This window comes from Colius striatus, chromosome 20, assembly GCF_028858725.1.
Source record: "Colius striatus isolate bColStr4 chromosome 20, bColStr4.1.hap1, whole genome shotgun sequence".
NCBI lineage: Eukaryota > Metazoa > Chordata > Aves > Coliiformes > Coliidae > Colius > Colius striatus.
The window spans coordinates 2,357,833-2,381,353 of record NC_084778.1 but is presented as its reverse complement, the minus strand read 5'-3'; the positions used below and the strand labels follow the sequence as shown (position 1 = coordinate 2,381,353).

Here is a 23,521-nt window from a genome sequence, read left to right as displayed (position 1 = left end):
CTTCAGAGCAGCTATGTGCAGGTTGAGGAGGGTTCAGGCATCCAGCTCCCCAGACACACTCAGATTTAGGTCTCCTCTCTTCCCCAGTTACTATGGAAACTGGCAGATATAAGTAACTAATGAGATCCTTTGCTTAAAAACTCTCATTCCCTCTGTCTCCTCCTCCCACTTCTACTCCTCCTCTACACAACAAACTCACCCAGATGAGGGAGATGGGCAATGCAGAGCAGTCCCCTGCTCACAGGCAGACACATCACCCAGCAGGGATGAAGCCCAGACTCCCATCCCCTCATCCTCCATGCAGGGAGAGCTCTGCACAGGCACCGTGTTCCACAAGCCCAGACAGCACATCCTTGTTTGTGAGGGATGTTGGTCCTAATTGTGGTTTTGCTTGCCCAATTTTAACAGGCTGCAGTTAATCCTCACCAGCCTGAAGCCCCTCTGGACATGGATCCTGGAAGTGGAACTGCTGGCAGGGGTTCAAGACTATCTCCAGCCATCTCCACACGTGCTAGCAGCAGTCTCCCTCTGCATCAGGGGATGCTGCCAGAGCAGAGGCATCCCCCAGGGATGAGGGTGCAGGGCTGGAAGCAAGGCTGCAAGGGAGAAGGTGGAATTTGGCAGGTATCCCATCAGGCAGGCTGGCAGCAGAGGAGAGGAGTTGCACTTTGGGGGGACAGGGACAGGGATGGGGCTGCAGGGCACCTGCTCTCATGCCAAAGTCTTCAACTGTGTGCTGGCACCTCTTGCAATGCTAACAGCCACTGCCTCTGCTGAGGGGGCAAATTTCCAAGCAGGGACATGGTTGGGGGGAAGGGGAGGGTACAGGAAGGGAAACTGAGGAAGGGCAAGTCCCAGGAAAGCTTGTTTTCCATCCTGTCTGAGCTCAGTTACCCTTCAAAGAGTGCAAGAAACTCAACCAAAACACAGCCAAACACCCAGAGCAACCCTGAGCAGGCTGCAGCACTGATGCTTGCCTTGCCTGACTCCTCCTGCCCCCTCTCTCAGCACACATGTGGGCACTGGTGAGACTCTACTCCCTCTCCCCCCAGGTAGCATCTCCCATCCCTCCCGTGCTTCCCAGTGTCAGGATTGTGGAGCTCGGGCAGAGTTGCTAAGCAACGGTGCCAGGCTGTGCCTGGCTGAAGGCAGGACCACTAATGCCATGTGACAGCAGAGCCTTTTAAAAGAAAGGAATTCAAAAAGGCAGAGAGTTGCTGGGAGCAGAGAGCTGAGCCCAGCTCTGAACAGAGCTGCTGCCTTCCCAGCGACAGCCCCGTTGCTGCCCAGCGCAGGCAGGAGCAGGGCTGAGCACAAAGCAGAGCCACACACATCCATCTGCAAGACAGCTCAGGCTGCAGCTGACCTTGCCAAGCAACTTTCTGCAGGGCTCTTTCTTTGCCTCAGGGATTACTCTCAAAACCCTCTGGAAGCACAACATAAGGATGCTGAAAGACTCCTCCATCCCCACGGCCAGAGAAGCCTCTGCCAGCAGCCCATCCTCCAGGCTTGGTTTGGTTGGGGAGCTTTTTGGGGGGGTTCTTTTTACTTTGTTTTCTTTTGCTTTTTCTTTTTAAACAGAATTCTTTACCCTACTTCAGTCCAACAAGTAACAGCACACCTGGAACCACAGGCACACAGGGAAGAACAACTGGACACCGTCTCCTCCCTTGCACTGAAGCAACACAGTTCTCAACAGCCCCTTTCCTTCTGGCTACAGCAAAGGACATGCCAAGATCTTCTACCCATAGAGCTTAAGAGCTTCACTTCCAAACTCAATCAGCCAAGTCAATCAACTGGCAACAATGGGAGTTTCACAAAGGACACAACCTGGAACCAGCAGACACCTCAGACCTTTGTGGCATTTACCGAGGGCACTGGCTGCCAGGAGATCAAATGGCACGACTCTGACAGCTGAAAACATCCCCAAGTCACTTCCAGCAACACCTGAATGGTTCTGAGCATCCAGAACTGCATCCAAATGTGAAACACATCTGCAGCCTCTGATCCCCTGGGGAGGCACTTGGTTGATGTTCAGTTCCAAGGCTGCCACATGCAGGGGTTGTGGCATTTACTGAACGATCAGCTCTCACAGCTATGTGCTAAACTTGCACAAAGAGCAACAAAAAATACACAGGGAGGGGCACCAAGATGATCAAAGGACTGGAGCATCTTTCTTGTGAGGAAAGGCTTTGAGACCTGGGGCTGCTCAACCTGGAGAAGGCTGAGGGGGCACCTCACTAACACTTATAAGTAACTAAAAGGTGGATGTCAAGGGGACGGGGCTGAACTCTTCTATAGTCTCCAGTGCCAGGACAAAGTTCCATTGGAACAGGAGGAGCAAGTCCTTTGGTGCTGAGGTGAGGGAGCCCTGGCCCAGGCTGCCCAGGCAGGGTGTGGAGGCCCTTCAGGAGGTTCCCAACCCCACCTGGACACGTCCCTGTGCCCCCTGAGCCAGGGGAGCCTGCAGGGGCTGGATGAGCTCTGCAGGGCCTTTTCCAACCCTAACCAGTCTGGGATTCTCATGCAGTGCACAAACAGTGCAGATCTGAGCACTCAGAAGGTGAAGGCTCTGTGCAGCTGGGAGAGGAAGGTGCAGAGCCCACGCTTGTGACCTGCCCTGCAGCACAGCCATGCTGCTCAGCACGCTCTGGTCCTGCTGCCTGCTCCCTGAAGTGGCTGCTGGTGCTGAGGATCAGGGCACAGCAGCTGAGAGCACACGAGTATTTTTAGCTCACAGCTAAATTGGCGTCACTGGGCTGGAATGGATTAGAGAGGAGAAGCATGAATGGTGTGGAGCATCCCCCAGCCTCAACCTGCCACCAAGTGGGTGGGCTCACTCCAGGCATGAATGACTTCAGCAGAAGTGAGGAGAGGGAGAAGGACACACACAGTGGCTGCACACCTCTGAGGAGCCAGCAGGGCTTAGAAGCTTTTCTGGAGGGTTGCAAAAAACCCAACACCTCTTCAGTTTTAATTAGGAGCTGTAGGAATCTGCAGACTTTGCTCTGCACAGCTCTGCCCCGACAGCCCTTGTGCACCTGATGCTCTGCAGAGACCTGAGAGCTGCATGCAGAGCTATTTCATGGGTGAACAACACAACTCCAAGAGCTTTACCCTGGTTAGGCATCTGCTGTAAGAGAGTCTTTTGAATATGAACCAGTCTTTTCTCCAGAATTATCAAGTTGCTGAAGATTTTACACCCAGAGTTGTAATTCCTGGAGAAAGATGTCTTAGACCAAGGCTGTTTTCAATGGACTGAAATGATCAAGGCTGTGAATGTTGAAAGACTCTTGCCCTGCTGTGGCACATGGTCAGACACACACCCTTGCTCTGGTGCAAAGTAGCAGCAAGATGGATTCAGAGCTCATGCAGCTTATTTCACCTCTGCCCTGGTGTGCAGCCACTCATCATGCTGTGAGAAATCTTCATCCCTGAGCATGCTGGAAGCTCAGCCTCACCTGGGCTTTGGGGTCTGGCTGATTCAGACAAGGCTTGATGCCAGAGGAGGTTAATGCTCAAATGGAATCAAGGTGAGCAGCAGACTGAGTCAGGTAGTTAAAATACAAGGGACTAAGAGAAGCACACAAGGTTTTCCCTAGCTCTCCCTCCTGCAAGCTACTGGCCTGCTCTGTGCCCAAGCCCAGTGATTCCTGCTGTGGTCACAAGAGAGAGGAAGCGTCAGCAGTGGAAACAGCAAAACAGAAGCTCCAAGGGATGGAAGTGTTTGAAAGCTGTTTATGAGACATGACCCACTTTCTCCCACACAGAAGCCAAAGAGGCTGTCAGCTCCTGCACACCCCCAAGCACTGGCAGAGGCATTGCATCCAGGGCTCTCCCTGAGGCATGACACAAGCCTCCCCCTACCTGAGGCCTGGCAATGGCTGTGGCTACCAGTGCAGAGCAACCACCCAGCATTCCTGTGCTCTCCCTCTGAACTAGTACTGTATTTATCACCAACCCAGGCAGGCCTGGGCAAGCAGCCTGGTGCTGAGCTGGCAAATCCTCTCTGAACGGGGAGCACTGCCCATCACTCCCCGTTTTCTAACAGAAAAGCCACTCTGCAGGACTGACAATGCTCATCTTCCCAGCCACACACCCCCATCTCCATCCTCTGCTATCCAGCACCAAGTATGAGAGGTTACCAGTGTTCCTGGCTGGTGCAGCTGGGGCAGAGGGCATTGCTGGCAGCAGCCCTGCAGTGCAGCAGGAGAGGCTGTGCCAAGCTCAGCTGGGAGCAACGGGAGCGCTGGGGGAGGTGCAGAGGTTGTTCCCATTTGAAACCCCCACACTGAAATCAAGTCATAAGGTCCAACAGCTGCTATATTTTCCCCTCTTGTGTGCTCCATCTTTTATATTCCAAAATAGTAACAATTATGAGTACAAAGAGAGCCATTGTGTAAGAGCAGACACCAGCAATGGGAAGGTTACAGGGTCTGTAAGCGAGAGGGACGCTTCTCCTCTCTGAACCACGGCAGCTTTTGGTACAATCACTTGGCTCCTGTCCAGAACCTCTTGAACAGGAGCAAAGCTGCTCATGTTGGCCCCATTCCACTTTTTTTTTACCCTCTCTCATCCTTCAGCAGTAGTAAGGTCATACACACAAGTAGGATGCTCACAGAGGCAAGTAGAGAGCTGACCACAGAACTGAATGGGGCAGAGGATGATCAAAGCACATCAGTAACCAGCCAACAACAGCAGGCCAAACCCCTTCTCACATGGCCTGTCCTCCACAGATACCAAAACATTGCATAGTGTACATGGGGTTACTCTTTCACAACAGAAAGAGGAAAGCTGATGCTGAAAGGTGAAGTTGAGTGGCCCAGGATTATGCAGCAGGTGAAAGTCAGGGCTGGAACCCCCTGCCTGAAAGGCACAGCAGCAGGACAGGGTTGCTGAACAGCCCCAACAACACATCCACCACTATTTCAAAGAGCAGCTTTGCAGAGAGGCAAAGTATAAAAGGGAAACAAGGCTATAAGGTCCAGAACAAAAGGAAGAAACAGGCAGAACCCAGTATCTGGGATTTCAGAGATGCTTTTATGGGGATGCAGCTAAAGCTCTTGACTGAAACGAGCCCCAGGATCCCCGTACCCATTAGCCACAATGTTGTTACAAAGATGATCAGTGGCCATTACATCAAAAGTGCTCTCAGAGTGGCTGAATGAAGCTACTCACCAGCATTGAGGTGACAGTCTTTAATCTGGAACTGAAGCTCGTTTTCATTTGGAATATCTTTCCATGTTGCAAGGAAGACCTGGCGCTCTGGAAAGGAGAAAGAGCATCAGCACTCCTGGCTCACCACAGGACTGGGGCATTAATTACCTCCCTGCAGCATGTGAGGGGGCAGACACACCACAGATTGTTTGGTCACATTTTGCCCTGTGTGAACAGATCCAGAATTTGCCTGTGTAACAACCTCAGTCTCACTGTAAGAGCAGCAAAGCTCTGATGGAACCTGCCAAACCAGAGACAGTCTTTACCACACAAGCTGTGTACAAGTCAGGAACAGGCAGGATGTGACAAGGAAGGAAGGAGATCCACATGTTCAGGATTACCTTTGCAAAAGCTGCTTTTCAAGCAACTTCCCAAGCAAATCCCCAGCCAGTTCAAACAACAACTTAATACAGGTGGCCAGGAATACATGAATTACAGTGACAGTGGCAGAGAGGCAAATCCTAGACCCATCTGAGTGAAGCAAAGCCTCCAGAAAACCCAAACCAAACATGCAAAGAATCAGCCTCAAAGAAAACAGATCCACCTCTGGCAGAAAGTATCAGAGGAGAGGACTTGGCTTCTGGTAACTAACGTTAACACTGCAGGACAACAGGGACAGCCTACTAAAGCAGATCAATTCAGGTTGCTGAGACACACTGGAGTGGCTTGAAGGTCATGGCCAAGCACATGTCAATCTCAGCCAGGGGATAACTGCACCCAGCTGGGAACTGCAGCAGAGTGTGGCTGAGACAGGCTGGGCACAGACTTGAAAGCACTCACCCATTTTGCCATCCTCTACGAAAAGCACGTTGAGAGGAATCAGGCAGCTGAAGTAAAAGACATCAATGTTGTTTTTCACAGCCACCTGTTAGAGAAGAAACAGGGGGTTAAAGCATCTCCCTCAGCTGGAAAGGCAAAGGGGTCCCAAGATTTCATGCAGACTCATCACCTGTGCTCACACCCTGGAGTCCTCTCTCTGAGCAGAGGCCAGCTCTGAAGTGAGATCATCTGGAGAGATGTTACTGAGCCTCTGGGTAGTTTCAGACCAGGATTATTCTTACCTCTCTGTGCTCCTTCCATTTGCACTGAAAGCTGTTCAGTCATCTGTGAGGGTCTCACCATGCTGCTTCAGAGCTGATGGCAGGGATGGGGTCACAGCCAGCATCTTTGCTCTCTTCTGCTCTTGTTTAGCCTCTCCCTCCCCTCACTTCTCCTACCTCCAAGGTACATTCACACCTCTGGGCTGCACTACCATGCCTGTCAGAGCACATGTGCTTCCTCATCAGCCCTCTGTTATCTCACTCCTCTAACTCCCCACCTCTGAAACCCTGGGTGTTTTTTATTTTCACTCCCATTTCTTCATTTTTCACCTCCTTGATTAGTCCCTGCCTCAGCCCAGACACTTGCTAGAAAGCCTGAAGCAGGTCTGTTGCCTGCACCTTCCCTGCACCACCTCCCAAGCCTCCTGCCTTTACCTCAGTGAAAGCTACACAGCACACACACGCTGAGTGTTGATTCCTGGAAGAAGAGAGCCCTGCCACAGAGCAATTGGGGCAGGTTAGAAAAGATCACTTGACAAAAGACTTAATTCCCACTGTCATTAAACTCTGCCAGCCAGGGAGATGCACTGGATTGCCTTTTATCACACATGCTTGCCACTAATCTCTGCTAACACAGGGAGCAACCTCCCCTTTAGTTTTCCCCAGGCTGTGAGCTGATGGTACAGCAGGAGCAAACTGGAGGCCTGAGAAAGTGCACTGTCATAATATAGCAGAGAAAAAGGTAGCTCTGGGCTTTATTTCTATGCCTTTCACACTCTCCTCACATCATCCTGCACAGTGATAAGCTGTCAGGGGAGTACAGTCCAGCAGGCACCTGCCATTGCTTGCAATGAAGGAAATGTAGCCTGTAAGAGACTCAGGACTGAGGTCATGTGTGGAGCCCCGAATTTCAGGAGCCATTTGAGCTCCTACTTCCTTTGAAAAATCCCAGAATGAGTTCTCCAATTTGTCACCCAGCTGAAACACAAACCAGAGCATGCTAAATGCTGAGCCAAAGAAATCAATGTGCTGCTACAAAGATTTATGCCAAGACAAATTCCATCCACGCTGACAATTACACGTGTTAGTGTCCTGCTGAGAAAAAGCGACTGTCCCATAGTGCCAGGTTTAGAAAGACATCCCCAAGTGTCAGTAAGAACAGCTGTGGATGGACATGGGAGGGGAATAAAACCAGAGAACTCAAACACAGGTCAGCTGATTAGACATGCATGCAAGCCAGAGGTCAAGTGGTAGGAGATCAAGCTCCCAAACCCCTCCAGCAACCTGGAAGGTCCCAGCAGTGCAGAGAACAGAAGGGTAGATGTGACAGTCTGCCTGGTTTCTATTCTCAGCCATCACTGAAGGTAGCAGCTTATATTTAATTCCCACAGTGCAAACCAGCTTGGGAAGGGATTACTTTAAAACCCACTAAAACCATGTCAATGATGATGCAACCTAGACAGAGAGAAAAAAGCCAGGGCAATGGTCCTGTGGAGCAGGGAGCTGGTCCCTGCGTCGACTCTGGCGTCACACTCCTCGAGTTGGAGTGTCTGGTGTCTGAGCTAGAGGCACCAAAGCCAGAGGGGTAAATGCAGATTGGTGGATGGACTTCAGTGATTCACCTCTGCAAAATGTGATTGAAGAGGCTGTGTGAGTAGCCAAAAAAAGGCACCTCTGAGTCTGGGAGGGGAGAGCTGGGGAAGGGACAGCAGTGTAGCCGTTCCGGATGCTGTGCCTGGATGTAAGTCATGGAGACGAGCCAGAAGAGGGGAAATTTAGGCCATATGTCTGTGCAAACTTGATAGTGAGAATTATTAAGCAGCACAAAATTCTCCTGAGGAAGACAGAAGCTCCAATTCTTGGTGTATCAGCCTTGACAACGCTCTCAATAAGAGGAACTGTAGCACAACAACAAAGCATAGCAGGGACTACACTGCGTGACCCAAGATCTTTTCCAACCCTGATTTAATGATTAATTGCCTTGCTTTAGAACAAGAGAGATTACTTAGCTTTTACAGTTAATTGTTGTTGCCATACAACAGTGGTTTCTTACAAGAGGGGCTGGGAAGCAGTGCCTCCTCTCCAGTCACGGTTCTAGAGGCACACTCCAAATTAATATGCTAACCCTGTCCCTGCAGTTCTAAGGCTGCTATAAAAAGGTATCTGCTGACCTGCTTCTCAACTCTGCAGAAACACACTGAGTAAGCTGCTTTGGCTATACACTGGAGAGCTACCCAATTAAAATGCTCTGAAGTCCAATTTCTTCCCAAAGAAGAGTGAGCCCCATGCCAGCCTTCCTCCCAGGCTGCACCATTGGCTGCACCACGTGTCACCTTGCAACTACCCATAACTATGCAGAAAACAGCTGTTACAAATAATCCCTGCAAACAGGGAAGGCAAAAGCTACATTCTCCTTGAACCTGTAGCACTAGGACAAGACTGGTAAGCTTTTTCAAGACTTCATCATGCAACACCATCCGCTTCCCCTGAGCAGCCAGGTCAGCACTGCTAGCACCATGGTCCCTGAGACCTGGCCCACAAAAAGCCACCTGCAGACACCTGGATGGGGAAACTCACACCAAGAAAAGGCTTAGATGTCCTGCCAGCTGGTAACAGCTTTCCCAAGTCATGCTCCAAGCTCTGCACCACCACCATCAGGAGCATCCAAAGCCAGATGACAGGCTACAGAAACAACGGCAGGCAGAGAGCAGCAGCGTCTGGAGAACCTGGGCAGCTGCTCACAGTGACTTGCCAAAAAACCTCCAGTGCTTTTCAGGTGGGAACATCAGCCTGAGACATCAATGGCATCTAAAGTGATACCACTAGCTGAGCAATTTCTCCAGGTTTGACATGCTTGAAAGGCACCCTCCACTTAGCATTCAGTAAATCCTCCAGCCCAGACTAACTTTGCCTGTGGCTCTGCAGCTTTAACTTGCCAGCTTGGACATGAGCTATTAAATCTTTAACAAGACCTTCAGGTTCAGACATTTGAAACAGAGGCATTTTAAATAAAAATGGCTTTCCACCTACAATCAGTTTGAAAGGAGGAGCCAAAAAGAATCATAATGGTGCTACCACGTGGATTTAGTCAAACAACGTACACAGCTCCCAGGGGAGAAACTCAAAAGGTGTCAAGGTTCCAAGTGATGCTTCAGAGCTGAAAAGGAATGAGCCCACTAAAAACTGGCACAGGTATCCCACTTGTGCCTTCTTCATGACCTCACTGGAGGAAGCAGCACCTCTAGTAATAACCCCTGGAACATATTTGCTCACCTCGCAGCAAAAGCAGCCTTTTGATGTCCTTCCTTGTGGTGAAAGGCTCTGACAGGCAAGCTGTGGTTATTCTGGGGCAGTGGTACCTCATAAGAACAATGCTGAGTGATTTCCTTCAATAATGCAGCTTTCTGATGCTTTAAATCCCAGACTTGAGCACAAGAACTGACTTTCAAAGTCAAGGCTGAAAGCAACACAGATGCTTTCCATCAGCAGCAAGTACACAACATACCCACTTGGAATCCCATTAGCACCTCCACTAAATTAAGGATTTACTTCAACTTGGGTGTTGCTTTAGAGCCTGGTAACAGCCAAACTGTTAAGGTGAGAAGAACTCTCCTCTGCAGAGTCTATTTTACCTCTGCCAAGCACAAGGTCATGGTTTGTTCTGTGGCAGACTGCTGTTCTGGATGTCAGATGCCCTCAGGGAGCGACAGCTACTTTGCTTCGTTTTGGGTGCCGTGTCTGACACGCTGCTGGCATCCCTGGCCAAGGAACAGGCAGTTACCAGGAGGGTTCTGCTCTCACGTGTGCCTGGCTGTACTTGGAGTTCAAAGCACGCATCTGATGCAATGTGCTGTGCCATGTGGCAGGCCTGCCCTTCCTCAGTGAGCCAGCAGCTTCTGCAGCTCAGCTAGGAACCGGCCACAGATGCCAAGCTGTGATCTGAGTCCTTCGTTCAGGGAGCTCCCAGGAGGGTTCTGCTCTTTGCTGGAATAAGACCCTCTCTAACAGAAGCTGATAACAAAAAATAACCTAGGCAACAAATCCAAGACAGCACCTTCCACATCTCAGCAGCCAGGGCTGTGCTGGTTGGTCCAGTCATTTTCACACAGCTCACACACCAGGTCGACACTGTGCCATTTATCAAGCAGGCTCTGGAGGGAGAACATCTGCTGGCTGGACTTGCTGCTCATGCTGATTCTCAGCCTTGTTTTTATGGAGAGTTCAACGTGTGAAATCTGTTTCCAAGTACCCAGAGCTCTGCATTTGTGACCTGAGGTACATGATCACTTCTGATGAATGAGAGCTCCAACAGTTGGCAAACGGGACACTGGAGAGTGGAGGAGCACAGGTGATGGGCTGCAGCAGGAGTGAGCATGGCAGGGTAAGTATGATCCAGTGCAAGGCAGATCTCCTCTCCATGAAGAAGTTGAACCATCATCTGCCTTTACAGCAATGTTTTGCCAAACTCATTGGAACAAGCAAAAGTGTTCTGCACCTCACTCTGTGAGGTCTGTGTTTCCAAGTGTCACTTTGCAGGAAGACATGCAGGTGGCAGATGACTTTACAGGCACTTTTAGAGAACAGGCTATGCTTCCTTCAGTTGCATGCTCAGTAGCTGCAACAAACAGCTGTGGCAGTTGACAGCAGGTAACACTGGGGAATGCAACACACTGATTGCCTATTTGGAATGTGGCTCCCAAGAGAATGGCAGTGCTCCAGGCTCAGGCAGACTCGCTACTGCTCTGGTAGTCCTTGCTGCTTGTTTTTGATTGTTTCATTTCCTGCAAGTAGTCACCATCCCACAGAAGAGATCACAGCATTCCTGTCACAACAGGCCAGGCCTGAGCTCCAAAACTCTCACAGCAGGCTGGCTCCACTTCACCCATCCCCAGCTTTAGGGGAGCAACTCTCACGCACCCAAATGAACAAATTGTGTGTTCTGATTTCACAGCATCTCACAGCCCTTGAAAAGCCATTTATTAAGAACAGTGTTTCTCCTGAGCACAGACACTCAGCTTATTCCAAATGTGACTTGAAGAAGTATCTGCAAAGAGTCAATATTCCTTACCAACACAAATCCATGTCTCAGAGCCCATCTTCCTCTCTGAAAGCTGAAGGTCTCACATACATGGTGGCAAAGGTGCCTCACTCACCCCATCTCTTCCACTAGCTGTGACCCTAATAGCTCCAAGTCATCAGAGGGCTATCACTGCTTTGGCTGTGAAAAGGCAACCTCAAGACCCAAGCAGGCCTGTACAACTACTAGAGCCATCTCCCTGGCTGGCAAGTGAGACAGGGCTATCAAATACTCATGAAGCTCAGCACGGTCTCTGGGCAAGAGTTTGTCATCACCTACTAGTGCCATGTTCTGCACTAGTACCAGTCCAAAACGCTGCCAAGGCACTGCAAGTGTCCCCCAGCAGAAGTCAGCAGTGCACAAACTCCTACACCAGATTTACTTTAGCAACAGGCACACTCCAACAGCCTGTGACAGCAGCTTTTGAACCTGTGATAAGTGATAAAGGACAAACCAGAGGGCAGGGACTGGAGTTCCTTCAGCCCTGCAGTGTTCTATCTAGTCTAACTTGGGCTTTACCCTTTGAATGAATCAATGCTTGACTGGGGGGTTGAATCTGAGTCAACAAGTGAAGAAAATGGCTCTCTCTACTTTGGGATGAGAGGAAGAAGCCTGGTATTCATTACCAGAAGATGCAAGGTGACTGACAAACCCTTTGGTTACATTTTACCTAAGTAAGCCTCTGAACATATTTCAGTCTTCCTCATCTTCTGGTAAAAATGGCTTTTTTGGTTAACTTGTCAAACATTTTTGTTTCTTTCAGTGATTACAAGTGTTAGGATGAAACCAGCTGTGCTGGGTGAAAGATTAGACATGGTAATAAAAATAACCTGAACAAGCTTTCAATTCATCACTTCTGAAATAGTTGCCTGAGGAATGTACAACTAATCTTTGAAGTTCCTAATTAACATGACAAAAAGTTGAAAGCTATCAGTTTGGTTACTGCAGGACTTATTTCTGTTACTAAACCCCCAGAACAGGAGATGGATGTAAGGTGTGAGGTTCCAACCAGCCCTGCATCTGCTTCCATCTTTCCCACCTCACAAAAACCACATTGAGCAAATTCAACTTGATGAGTGTTTTGGTTCTTGAATGAATACAGGAACATTTGTATTCCTTACTCCTATATTATGCTATAAATTGTTCCCTAAGTAGGTCACCAAAACCATTTCTGAATGTTTCAAGACAGATCATTTCTACATGAACTCACAAAACAGCACCAGAGCCTCGGCTGTCGGGGCAATGACAGATCTCCATCAAACCCACTGCTGTCAGAAAAGTAAGGGGAGTGCTCTTTTTATCTTGGCATCTGCTATCATGATTCAACTCTTTGCAGAGAAATATACTATTACTCCATATGGCAGCTTCCCCAATTGTGAAAGGGCAGCCAACTTCTATGGCAATGAGAGAGCCAGCAAATTAGCAACCAAGTCTGGCACTAATGAATGCTCTGCTGTCTCAATAGAAGGTAGCTGGAGGTTTACCTCACATGTTTTCTCTTTGCTTTGTTCTAGCAGAAGATGCTACAAGAAACAAACTGTGTTCTGATGCCTTTAGAGACTGAATAACCCAAATACTTCACTTCCTCCCTGATCAAAGGAAGCAGCAAGTGGAGAATGACTCGCTGAGTCCTCGGTGTTACGGAAGCAGATCAGCACCCTCACCTCCCAGACACCTCCCAGTTTCCTTCAGAGCAGGGGCTACATTTTCCCACAGCTGACCCAAATGCAGTGCTGCCACCTCACCCTCATGATCTGGGTGCAGAGGGGAGCTGGGAGAGGCCTCCATGGGAGAGGAGCACATGCAATTCGGAGCCTGCCCGCACTCCCCCTCGCGTGACTGAGCTGGGTGCTGCTGTGGGACTGCTCGTTTGAGTGCCAGAGAAGCTATTTTGAGCTGTTTGCCCAAAGACTCATCAATAAGTCATAAGCCTCAGAATGGAAGTCAAAAGAAGGGAAAAAACAGTTGCTCAGGCAGAATAAATAGTAACTTCCATTGCATTCTCTTCATCTAAAAAGAGAATGAGCTGCTTCAAAATATTCCCCTCCATGGGCTGCTACGCTGGAGGAACCCAACTTAGTTCCAGCTCCTGGAGACTGAGGCAAGTGCAAGCTACAGTGCAAGTTAACTGCAACCTTGGGCTGCTGAAAAAACCATCTTGGAGGGCCCAGCTACACAGAGCAGAGGCAAGAGTCATTCACTGAGCTCCATGTGGCAGCAGTGGGGAAGAGCCTCCCTCCAGGGAGAACTGTCTGCCTGATGAGACCAGTGGCCCTGAGGCACTCCAGGACTGATGGAGACAACCTCTGGTCCAAACCACAGTGGAACATCTCCCTAGATCTGTCCTGCCTTTACCAGATTGGCAACCCAATCTGATACAAAGCCTCTTCTAGGGAATGCTGTCCTTGACAGCCACCAACAGCCTCGTTAATGAAACATTAGCTGCTTACATCATTTCTGCTCTGCCTTTCTTGGAACACATCTCCTTTGCCTTGGATTAAGCTACCTGGGGCAGGACAATGCCTTTATAAAGCACCCTGGAAGTTAAGAGCACTACAGAAGCATGAACCACCCAGCAGCTGCCACGTTTTCTGCAGTTCCTTTAATTGCCTCAGTTCTTGCTGCCTGCTCCACCACAGACATGCACTTTCTTCTGCTCAGACCAGCTTCAGTCCATAAGCCCAACCAAACCCTGTGCCCAGTTTACAGAAGGGTGTTACTGGAGCAGACAAAAACCTTAATCTACACAGATGCAAGCAGTGGGTTTGAGGTGCTTGAAAAGTCACAAAATTCAAGTAGTCTCTGCTTCAGCCCTTCTGGGAGAGACTAGAAGAAGGAACAGCAAGTAGTTTTGGCCAGACTCATGTGCCAGATCTGTGAGGGTTACCCTATACACGTGGTATTTTGTCATTAGAGTCTTACCACATTGTGTTGGGCCAAACAAACTGAGCTGAGCACCTCCTGATCTTCACCAGAATGAGACAATCCTTACCTGGAGGTTGTTCAGAGGCTCCATTTTCATGACTGGTCCTAGAGTGTTGAGGGGCAGCGAGACATCAATACTTTGGTTTGGCATCAGAGGTGTGTGAATGGCCAGGGGGGTACTTGGGATGACCCCAAAGCTGTGCAAGAGAAAAGCAGAGGTGATGAGAGCAGCACAGCATTGCCCAACATCTGTTCCTCTTTAGCCAAGCACAAGCTGGCTCATCTCCCCATTACTCCCGAGCTACCTCTTACTCCAAAGGAGGAACACAGCTCAAAAGCAGGTGCTTTAGGCAGGGAAAGTCCATCAGGCTGGTCTCACTGACAACATGCACCATCCTGCCTAGGGAGCCAGTATCTGGGAACTGTTCCATTACCCACACAGCACTGGTCTACGTGCTCAGCAGCAGCCTGCCCAGCGAGGAGCAGCACCTGGAGCAGACTCAGGCCTCTGGCTCTCTCAGACAGAGCTGCAGAGCACTGTAAGTAGGATGCATCACACTCTGCATGGCTGTTATATCATTAGGAGCTATGTGAGAAGGAACTGGAGCCAACACAGAACAAATAGATAGCCAAGGAGTAGTACATGGTTTGTGACAGCACTGTAGAACAAATGAATCAACGCAGCCAGCTGTCTGGTCCCAAATGACAACGTCTGGCTCTCTTGCCTGGTTTGAGGCTTCTTCAGCTGGGGATGTACACCACCATAGCAAAGGGAATGTTCAGTCCAACAAGCATTTAATTCCACAGGCTCCTCTACTAAGTGTGGAGAAAAGGAAAAGCAGCTAACACTTAACACTTCTGTGCTCTATACTGGCTTCTGTTCGAAAGCAGATGGAGGTGCAGGTGCACAAGACACAGTTTTGGTGTCCACTTGTGACTGTTTCTCTTGAGCAGAACTCACATTAGCTCAGAGGTGACAGAGCATTTACAGGAACAAAGATGTAGAAGTGTGTGTTTTCATTTTATGCACTATAAGCCTGGTACTGTCTCTACACAGAGCCAGCCACGGGTGTACTGGGTATGTCACTCTTTCACAGAGCAGCAGTTGCCCCATTCTTTGCTCTCCTCATTTTACAGCTCTAGGGAGCCAAAATAAGAATACTCTCAGCAAGGGCCTGGCCATGTGATTTGCCTTCTGCAGCCATTTCACCTTGGGGGACATAAGCCCTAGTGTTTTCCCTAAGGCTCAGAGGGAAACCAGAGCTGCATTTTGCCCCTGAGCAGCTGTGACATTACAGCACACTGGAGCTCTAGCTTGCTTTTATTTTGTTGTTAATGCTTTATCCCAAGACTGCAGTGAATGTGATTAAGCAGCAGCAGGAATGGGAAAAGCAACAGAAGCTTCCCAATCACAAACCTTAATATTTAAACCTAAAGAGCCAGCCCACTGCAGCTCTTTCCACTGCACCAGCCACAGTGTAAAGCAGTGACAGGAGAATGTTTGCAGGAGTGTGAAGAGTAGTAGATTGCACATGGAGCATGTGCAAAGGGAGAAACTGCTGGTTTACTGTACAGAACTAACTTCTTACGTGCTTGAGAAGTACCATGTAGGTGTGGCTAGGACACAGCTTGATGGATGGGAAAGAAAAGGAAATGATAGGCAAACCAGCCTCTTTTCAGATCAATGTGCATGAAACATTTGCATACAGCAGCTTAGCAAAACTCTCCAGAAAACACAGCAGCCCAGGGAGAACATTTACTGGCACTTACTTAGCATAATGTCTTTTGTAAGTAAATATTATTTGTCCCAAGAAATCCCCCATTTGCAAAGCTGACAGTGATACTGAAGAGATGTTTCCAGTGGATCTTTAGTATAAAGAACCCTTCTCCAGTGAAGGGGTGTGAAGGAGTACAGGGAACATTTCAGCCCCAAGATATTCTTTGCACTCCTGGTAAGAACTAGCCTGGTCCTTGCTGCTCAAGACAACATACAGCAAATCAAGTGACAAGCTCTGACTGGGAAGGGTATTTGTGGGAAGACTTTGTGGCTGTCCTGCCATGTCATGTCTTTTGGCTGGGATGTGTTCTGAGAACAATCTGTATGCTCTGAACATGCTCCTCCTGACAAAACCGTTCTGCTGCCAATGACAGGGAAAACATGTGCCATAGGCTCTTAACTTGCACCTTCTTCATTGACAAATAGCATTATTAATGAGATCTGTACTTCCAGACAGCCTGAGAGGCAGTACAGCAATTAAGTCAGGTGGTAGAGCTGTTACAGATTGTTACTTGTGCAGCTCAAACGCTTGCCTGTTTATGTTCTGCCTTTCCTCAGGGCACTTACTGGCTATAAAACCACTAACCTGCCTAAGAACTCATGAGGCTGCTTTAAAACTCTGCAGAGATTAAATGGGGCAGATGCTGTTTCAGAGCTGGCAGCATGATGGGACTCTGCTGCCTGTTTCCTCACAGACATCTTCATCCCTTTCACACAACTGTGGCATGATGGAGAGTTCAGGCTCTATCCTCCAGCTCTTTCCATGACTGCATTATAAACCTGCCCAGAAGTCCTCCCTATCTCTAGCAGTGTAAACACAAACTATCTTTGTCAAAATAGTAGACCAAGTGTATTGATTTCTTACCTGTTCTTGTTGAACTGAATGGCAAAGTCAGTCATGTGTTGCAAAGCCTTATTGGTGAAGTTCATCTCCATGTAGATGTGTCCCTGCCTGTGACTGAACGTGCCTGAGATCTCCAAGCCTTTAGCTTTCACTGCAGGCAACCAAACCTTGAACACAAGAGATGTCATTCAGCATGAAAAGCCTGGCCTGAAGATAACAAACAAGGACAGTTTGCCAAACAGAGAAGTTCTGAGTCCAGAGACCCAGCTACACTGGCCCACAAATGCTAAAGAAACACTACAGGGAAGATGTGACATGAGGTGTTGAAATGATCAAGGGCACCAATGAGGAAGAAGCTTGCTGCTCCTAATAAGTGTTCACAGCACTCACATAAGAATGGAAATACACTACAGATAGCATGAGGGTGCAAAGGAAACAGTGAAAGCCTGTGTCCATCTCACTAATGTGAGACTTAGTGAGTGTGCTGATGGATGGGCTTCTCCAAGGACCTGTTGGGCTGTTAGAGGCAGGACAACACTGAAGTCTGAACCAAATAAAATCACAGGGCTGGTCCTATTAGCTGCTCAGGTTCTGGATTCCCAAATCACTTTGTCTTTGTGGGAAAAATCCCCACTCAGATTTGAGTGGTACAAAAGGAAGTACTTCTTAGCTCAAAGTTACTGGTTTCTTCTGTACTTGGGCTTATCTGTGGTATAATACCTGCAAAGAGTCAGGGACCAAAAGCTATGAGCATGCTTTGCAGAACCTCAGATCCTGGATTTCACAGGATGACTTCAGTTTACTCAACCACTCAAAGACAGTGCTACTTTTTGTTTATCCCTTTCAGGCTTGCAGGCTAACCCTGAGCTCCCTGTGGCTGCTGCCCAGCCTGTTACCACAACCATGTTGTGTATCTCTTGAGGATGCTCCAGTCAGCTCATCTGTGATCTCTGGTCTAACAGAGCATTTATCTGCATTACACTGCAGCATGCTCATCCCAATCACCTCATTTTATCTTTGCTGCCACATTAGATTCCTCCAAAGGAATGAATCTGCTATGAAAGTTGTGTCCTGCCCTCAATGTGGGGAAGCTTGTGTGACTCCAGGAAAGCTGCTCTGACAAAACTGAAGTTTCCATTTCTTCTATAAGCCATTCTTAGGGTAATGTTGTTACATGCACATGAGGGAACTGCTAAAAGCCCCCAGAAGTCTGTAACTAACAGCTAACGTGGTCTCCAACACGCTGATCCCTTGCTTGGGTAAAACCCAGGGTGTCCTTAATGGGACTGAGTTGAATTATGCTGACCCAGTAGTACCAGAGACCCACAATAAAGGGGATAAGTGAGTAATCTCAGACTTATTGTAGCCTAAGGGAAGGCAACACACCACAGATGTTCTTCTTCCTTACGTACAGACTTTGGAGCCACATATCCTCCAGGAGCCATGCCTATACCAGATGAGAGCTCGAAGAGATCATTGAGTCCACTGCTCACCACTGCAGGGGTGGGTGAAGGGGCAAAGGTGGCTGGCACAGAGGAGGGAATGTAGGTCTGCCCCACCTGGAGGGTTAGAAAGAAGAGGCACCAGTTAACATCACACGTGAAGAATACCACTCATGAAGTAAAGCATGAACTTGGGCAACAGCCTGAATATTTCAAAGCTATTTGCAGCTTCCCTGCTGAACTATCAATAGTGCTAAATAATGCATCTGAATTCCAAAGCTCTTGGCAACTAATCCCTACACCTGCCTGTCACCTCAGCCATGCAATAGCTTTCACATAGTTTTTTACAGCTCCAGTTATCTATTCCCACTCTAGAGCAATCTTTCCTCATAAAGACAATATGCTTTGTGGAGCTACCCTACATAAACCCAGGGAGAAGGAAAAATGCTTTAAATCTTCCCCCAACTATGACAGTCTCAGGAATCTGCAAGATTTTGCATACCCAGAGACAGCAAAGGAGTCATGACTGTATTGTGCACTCCCACCCAAAGCCTGAGCTCTGCATTCTCAGCACTGTTGCTCCAAAAGGTTCATTACATGAAGCAGAACTACTTGTCTGTGTGCCAGAGGACAACCCTTCTGCAAGAAGGGCAATCCTTCCCTCTGAGGACTTAAATGAGGGCACCAAACCTGCAGTATTAACCTTTAGGTGCCCAGCTTCAGGTGGGCCAGTCACACTCAGACTCCCAAGTTCACTTCTTTACAGTGAGCAGGAAGGATTACATGGCTGATAGGTGAACAGCCCAGAAACAGGCAGCACTACCACAGCAGGCAATAGGAAATACTGCTGACATGTCTGGGTTTGAAGTATCTCTCTGCTGCTCTGTGTTCAGAAATCCACCTGAGATGTGCTGCTTCAATCAGCCCTTTAGACAGGGAGGAATGATGGTTTTCCACAACTGTTTGGTGCCTACAGAGTCTCCCATGTCCTGGTGTGCAGTGCCTGAGGACCACAGGTATGCTGCACCACCAGCTCTCCTCTGCCCTCGTGCTGAGGTTAGAAAGGAATGCAAGATTCACAGGGACAGAAGGAGAGAGGATGACTGCAGCCACTCCAGAACTGAGTATGCTGTCCTGACTGAGTTACTGGCTACACAGTCCTGGGAAGAGGGACTGCAGCTTCCTCCAGGAGACTGCTCTTGGCTGTAGGTTGAGAGGCACACTCCCTCCTGCCCATCACGTCTCCAAGTCAGCTTGCATCCTCTCCCCATGCTCTCCTGGTACACATTTGAAGTCAAAGATGCTTTGGAAGCAGCTTGAAAGTCTCCCATGTCCTGGCAAGTGCTCTAGACACCAGGACACTCACAAAGCACAGGCACAGAGGAGGCCAGTGGCAGGCAGAGTTCATTGATGACCACGTGTAGTAGGAAAGCTCAGAGCCCCTGATCCTGACGTCTAGGAAAAATCTTGTGTGGTGTTTGGGAAGAGAAAAGCACCGAGTTCAGCCAAGCCCTTGGTGACACTGGGTTAGGGTTACAACAGAACAGGCTTTGTGAGTAGAGAAGTAAGCATTCCTGGCTTTTCAGGTGCCAAAGCAGTTGCATAAGGACTGAGGTACTGCCAGTGTTAACGCTGGTGCTCAAACTAAAAGCTGTGAGAAAGGAGAGCTAAGCAGACAGAGTCAACAGCTCTGGCCATGGCTGCTCTTAGGAAAGCCCAGGTCACAGTTGAACTCAAAGCAACAGAGGTGGAAAGCTGTGTGTTTCAGTTGCATTTGTCCATTTCCAAACACCTTCAGGGATTTAGAACACCCTCAGCACTCCATGGGTGAGGTGACATTTGAGCACCCTCAGCTTTGAGCAGCTTTTGTTTCGCTCCCCAATTTAAGAAACGGAATGGCACTTACTGCCGGGCTTCCTCCAATGCCCCCGCCAAGGTCACTGCCAAGCTGAAAGAGAGAAGGAGAGAGAGGAGAGAAAGAGAGAGTTGATTTAAGCCAAGTGTCAGCTGGCTGGAGGGGAGCTCAGCTGACAGCAGTGCTGAGAGCTCGCCTCACTTGCCTGCAGCATACAGGACAGACAGAAACGCAATGATGGGAAAAGCACAGGCAACAGAGGGGGGGGTTGCTGTGTGAGCAAAGCTATTTGGAGAATTACCCCCCAACACCTACTGCAGACAGGAGTGTTTTACAGGTTAATAAGAACAAAACCTCATCCCCTCTTGTGCCTGTCACCTGCACTGGAAACCCTGCACAAGGCTTTGTTTCGTGCGTCAGTGCTTCCCCTTCAGCCCACCACGCCGGTTGCCAACAGTCCTGAGCAGCTCCACAGAACCCAGTAGGGTAAGTGTGACATGGAGTAAAAATAAAACTGACAGGAAGCTGACTTCCTGAAAGCTTCAGTTTTCTAGAGAACAGCTAGGAAGAGTGAGAAAACACAATGCAGCTTGGCTTCACTCCTCTGACACACGGCTCTCCCCAACAGGGAAGAAAGAGAGCAGGATACGTGCAGGCTGTTACAACAGCTCAGATAGGTGGGCTTGATCTTCCCTTTGAAGATGCTCCCTTCCCTCAGACAGGAAAAAAACCCACCAGCTTCATGATCTAATGGGCCATGTAAATAGCAAAGAGGCCTTACAGTGCACTGGGATATTTCAGTGACAATCTCTGCCGAGTCACACAGCTACAGCTTGAAGCAACTGAAATATCCACTGTGTACCTCCCCTGCAGCCCTCCACAATCACTAAATCCTGTCTGAACCCCTTCTGCCAAGCCATCCTGCAGCCCACCCAGAAGCTGTCCTACCACCAACTCCCTTTACAGAGCTCCAGGCCACTTTCCCAGCTATAAAGCCCATCCACACCATTCTACACACCTGAGTGCATTCAGTGCCCAGGACAGACCCCAAAGGTGGCTACAAAGGCTGTTGGAGAGCCCAGCATCACCCCTGTGTGTATTTATAAAGCACTCAATAATGACTGATAGGTCACAAGCACAAATCTGCAGCTGTTGTCTGCTCCAGAGACATCCCCAGGTTAACCTGTATCCCAGGCTTTTGTTCAGAAGGCTGTGCTAGTCTTTTGCACAGTGCAGGGCTTTTCTTTGGTCATGTTCAGACAAGGATCATGCCCTGACAATGTGCACAGAGGGTGAGGCGAGTGCAGGGTGAGGCAGGAGCCAGCCCCATGGGGCAAAGGCTGGGCTGTCAGACTACAATAAGGCTCACCTGGTAAATGGCTTTAGCTCCTTCATTTCATTAGGGTTTGGAGAGTTTGCTTTAAAGCAAGCATTTGACAAACTGGGTCAATAAGGGCTCCAGGTAGACTGTCCAAACAGACACTGATGTCTTAAGATATTGAAAAGAATGCCCCACAGAGCTAATGCAGAAGCTTCCAGAAGTGCCTGTGCTTAAAGAGTCCAAAAGGTTCCAACCTTTTCCCTCCACACAAAAGACTTGGAAATTCAACTTTGTTCTGATCCCCACTGCCCTGGGAGATCTCGTGGCAAATGTATTCTGCACTGGTCAAGAGATGCCATAAAGCTTCACACTTCTCTCCCTCAGAGCAGAGATAAAAAGGATAAGATGCCTTGAGAGCAGCAGCAAAGCTGCAAGACAGTGAATTACCAGATGATAACTTGCCTCCAAAACCCTGTACAATTTGTCCAGTCCCTGTACCACTCTGGATCCCACTTCTATCCCCTGGCATCTCTCCTTTCCCTACACCCCACAGGAGCCACCTGATGCAATATTAGCCACCACAAGTAAGTGTTAGAGAAGTACAAATCACACTCAAATTGCCTTTTGTTAAGAGGCCTTTTAAGAGCTTTTTTCCTGTGTGAAACTCAGTCTGTCCCTACTTGAGGTAATGGCAGAAATTCACAGGACATCCCTCATCTTCTGCAACAGTCACCTCTTCAGACAGCAACCCATCCTCTTGCTGCCCATGGCAGTGCCCACAAGCAAGTCCAGGTTTTGTAACCTTACTTCAGACACAACAGATAGAAGGGAGTGATTCCAAAGTCAAAGGAAGCATCAATCTCAGACCAAAGGAAACCAGCCAGAGGAAACAAATCCAATTAATACTGAGCTTATAAAATAGGGCTTATTCCACTGTCAGGTCTCCCCCACTGAAACAGCCTGGTAGAGCAGAGTTGTGTTCTACAGATTGCTCTTTAAGCCAAGCTGTGTTTTAGATTAATATATCAGATCATTTACATCTTGTTACTGGCTCACTGAGGAGTAATAAATGCAACCATTACACCTCATCCCTATTCACAGGCTTGCACACAGATGAACTTCACACTTGATAGTGACAGGCAGAGAAGTCTGGAGGAAAAGGAAAAAGGTAAAGGATGCAGTTTACCTCCAGCTATCACTGTATGCAGGGAGGATTGCTGGTACTGTTGTCTGAAGCAGGAGAAAGGCTGGTTTATCAAGCTGCAAGCATTTTACAAAGGGTATTATGGGAATGACTGAATAATTCTGCATAATCAAGCCAGATGTGAACCATTCTCCCATTTCCTGTTACACACACGAGAGGAAGCTGCAGGCTAAGAACCCAACCTGGAAGAAACCCATACACTGATATCTGCATGTGCTCACTGCAGAGGAGGGAAGGAATGACATATTGGGGTTCCTCAAGCTATGTGCAAGTCTGCCATCCTCCCTGGCTGTCAGGCCTTATGGGGGAAAGCACAATTTGGATTTATTGCTTGTTTTGAGACTCCAGCTCTCACCCCCTAACAAGGCAGAGAAAAAAGCCTCACTGGCTCAGAGCCTCCTTCCATTTCTACAATGCACCCAACACCTCAGCCCTGTGGCACAAAACAATCTCTTTCCAATGCCAGGGAGCTCTGATCTGCTCCTCCTGAAGGTCTGTTTCACTCATAGGAGGGGTCTGCACGCAGCAGCCTGCCACTCTCTTGGCTCCTGTGCTTGGGACCAAGCACTGCAGATGTGTGCTGCAAAGCTGCAGAGCTCCAAGGAGCTGGCAGCTTCACCAGGTCCCTACAGGTAGAGCTGACTCTGCCTATATAGTGAAAAGAGAAATGACAGCACATCCACTTCAACAGAAATCAAAGGGGGGGAAGTTAATAACACATCACATACCCATTGCAGCAGCACAGAAGTCCCTTTCTCCGTCCTTCCTGCCTGTCACCCTCCCATAGCACCAATGCTTTCCCTACACAGAAACTCCAGG

The 23,521-nt window shown here is 48.8% G+C and overlaps 1 protein-coding gene across 15 annotated transcripts in view; it reads right to left on the bottom strand.

Annotated features, from left to right (window-relative positions):
- AP2B1 (adaptor related protein complex 2 subunit beta 1) overlaps window positions 1-23,521 on the bottom strand; it is a 77,869-nt gene that overhangs the window by 10,790 nt on the left and 43,558 nt on the right. For 13 of the 15 annotated variants that reach the window (XR_009820090.1, XR_009820089.1, XR_009820091.1 and 10 more), the window contains exons 15-20: window positions 20,229-20,270; window positions 18,293-18,439; window positions 16,902-17,047; window positions 14,327-14,456; window positions 5,998-6,082; window positions 5,179-5,265 (exon numbers count right to left, since the gene is read on the bottom strand). Coding sequence is in view for 9 of the 15 variants with exons in the window: in XM_062012013.1 (XP_061867997.1) it covers window positions 5,179-5,265; window positions 5,998-6,082; window positions 14,327-14,456; window positions 16,902-17,047; window positions 18,293-18,439; window positions 20,229-20,270 (637 nt within the window). In the remaining 6 variants the exon portion in view is untranslated. The remainder of the gene's footprint in view (window positions 1-5,178; window positions 5,266-5,997; window positions 6,083-14,326; window positions 14,457-16,901; window positions 17,048-18,292; window positions 18,440-20,228; window positions 20,271-23,521) is intronic. The other 2 variants (XR_009820094.1, XM_062012021.1) reach the window with 1 other exon arrangement.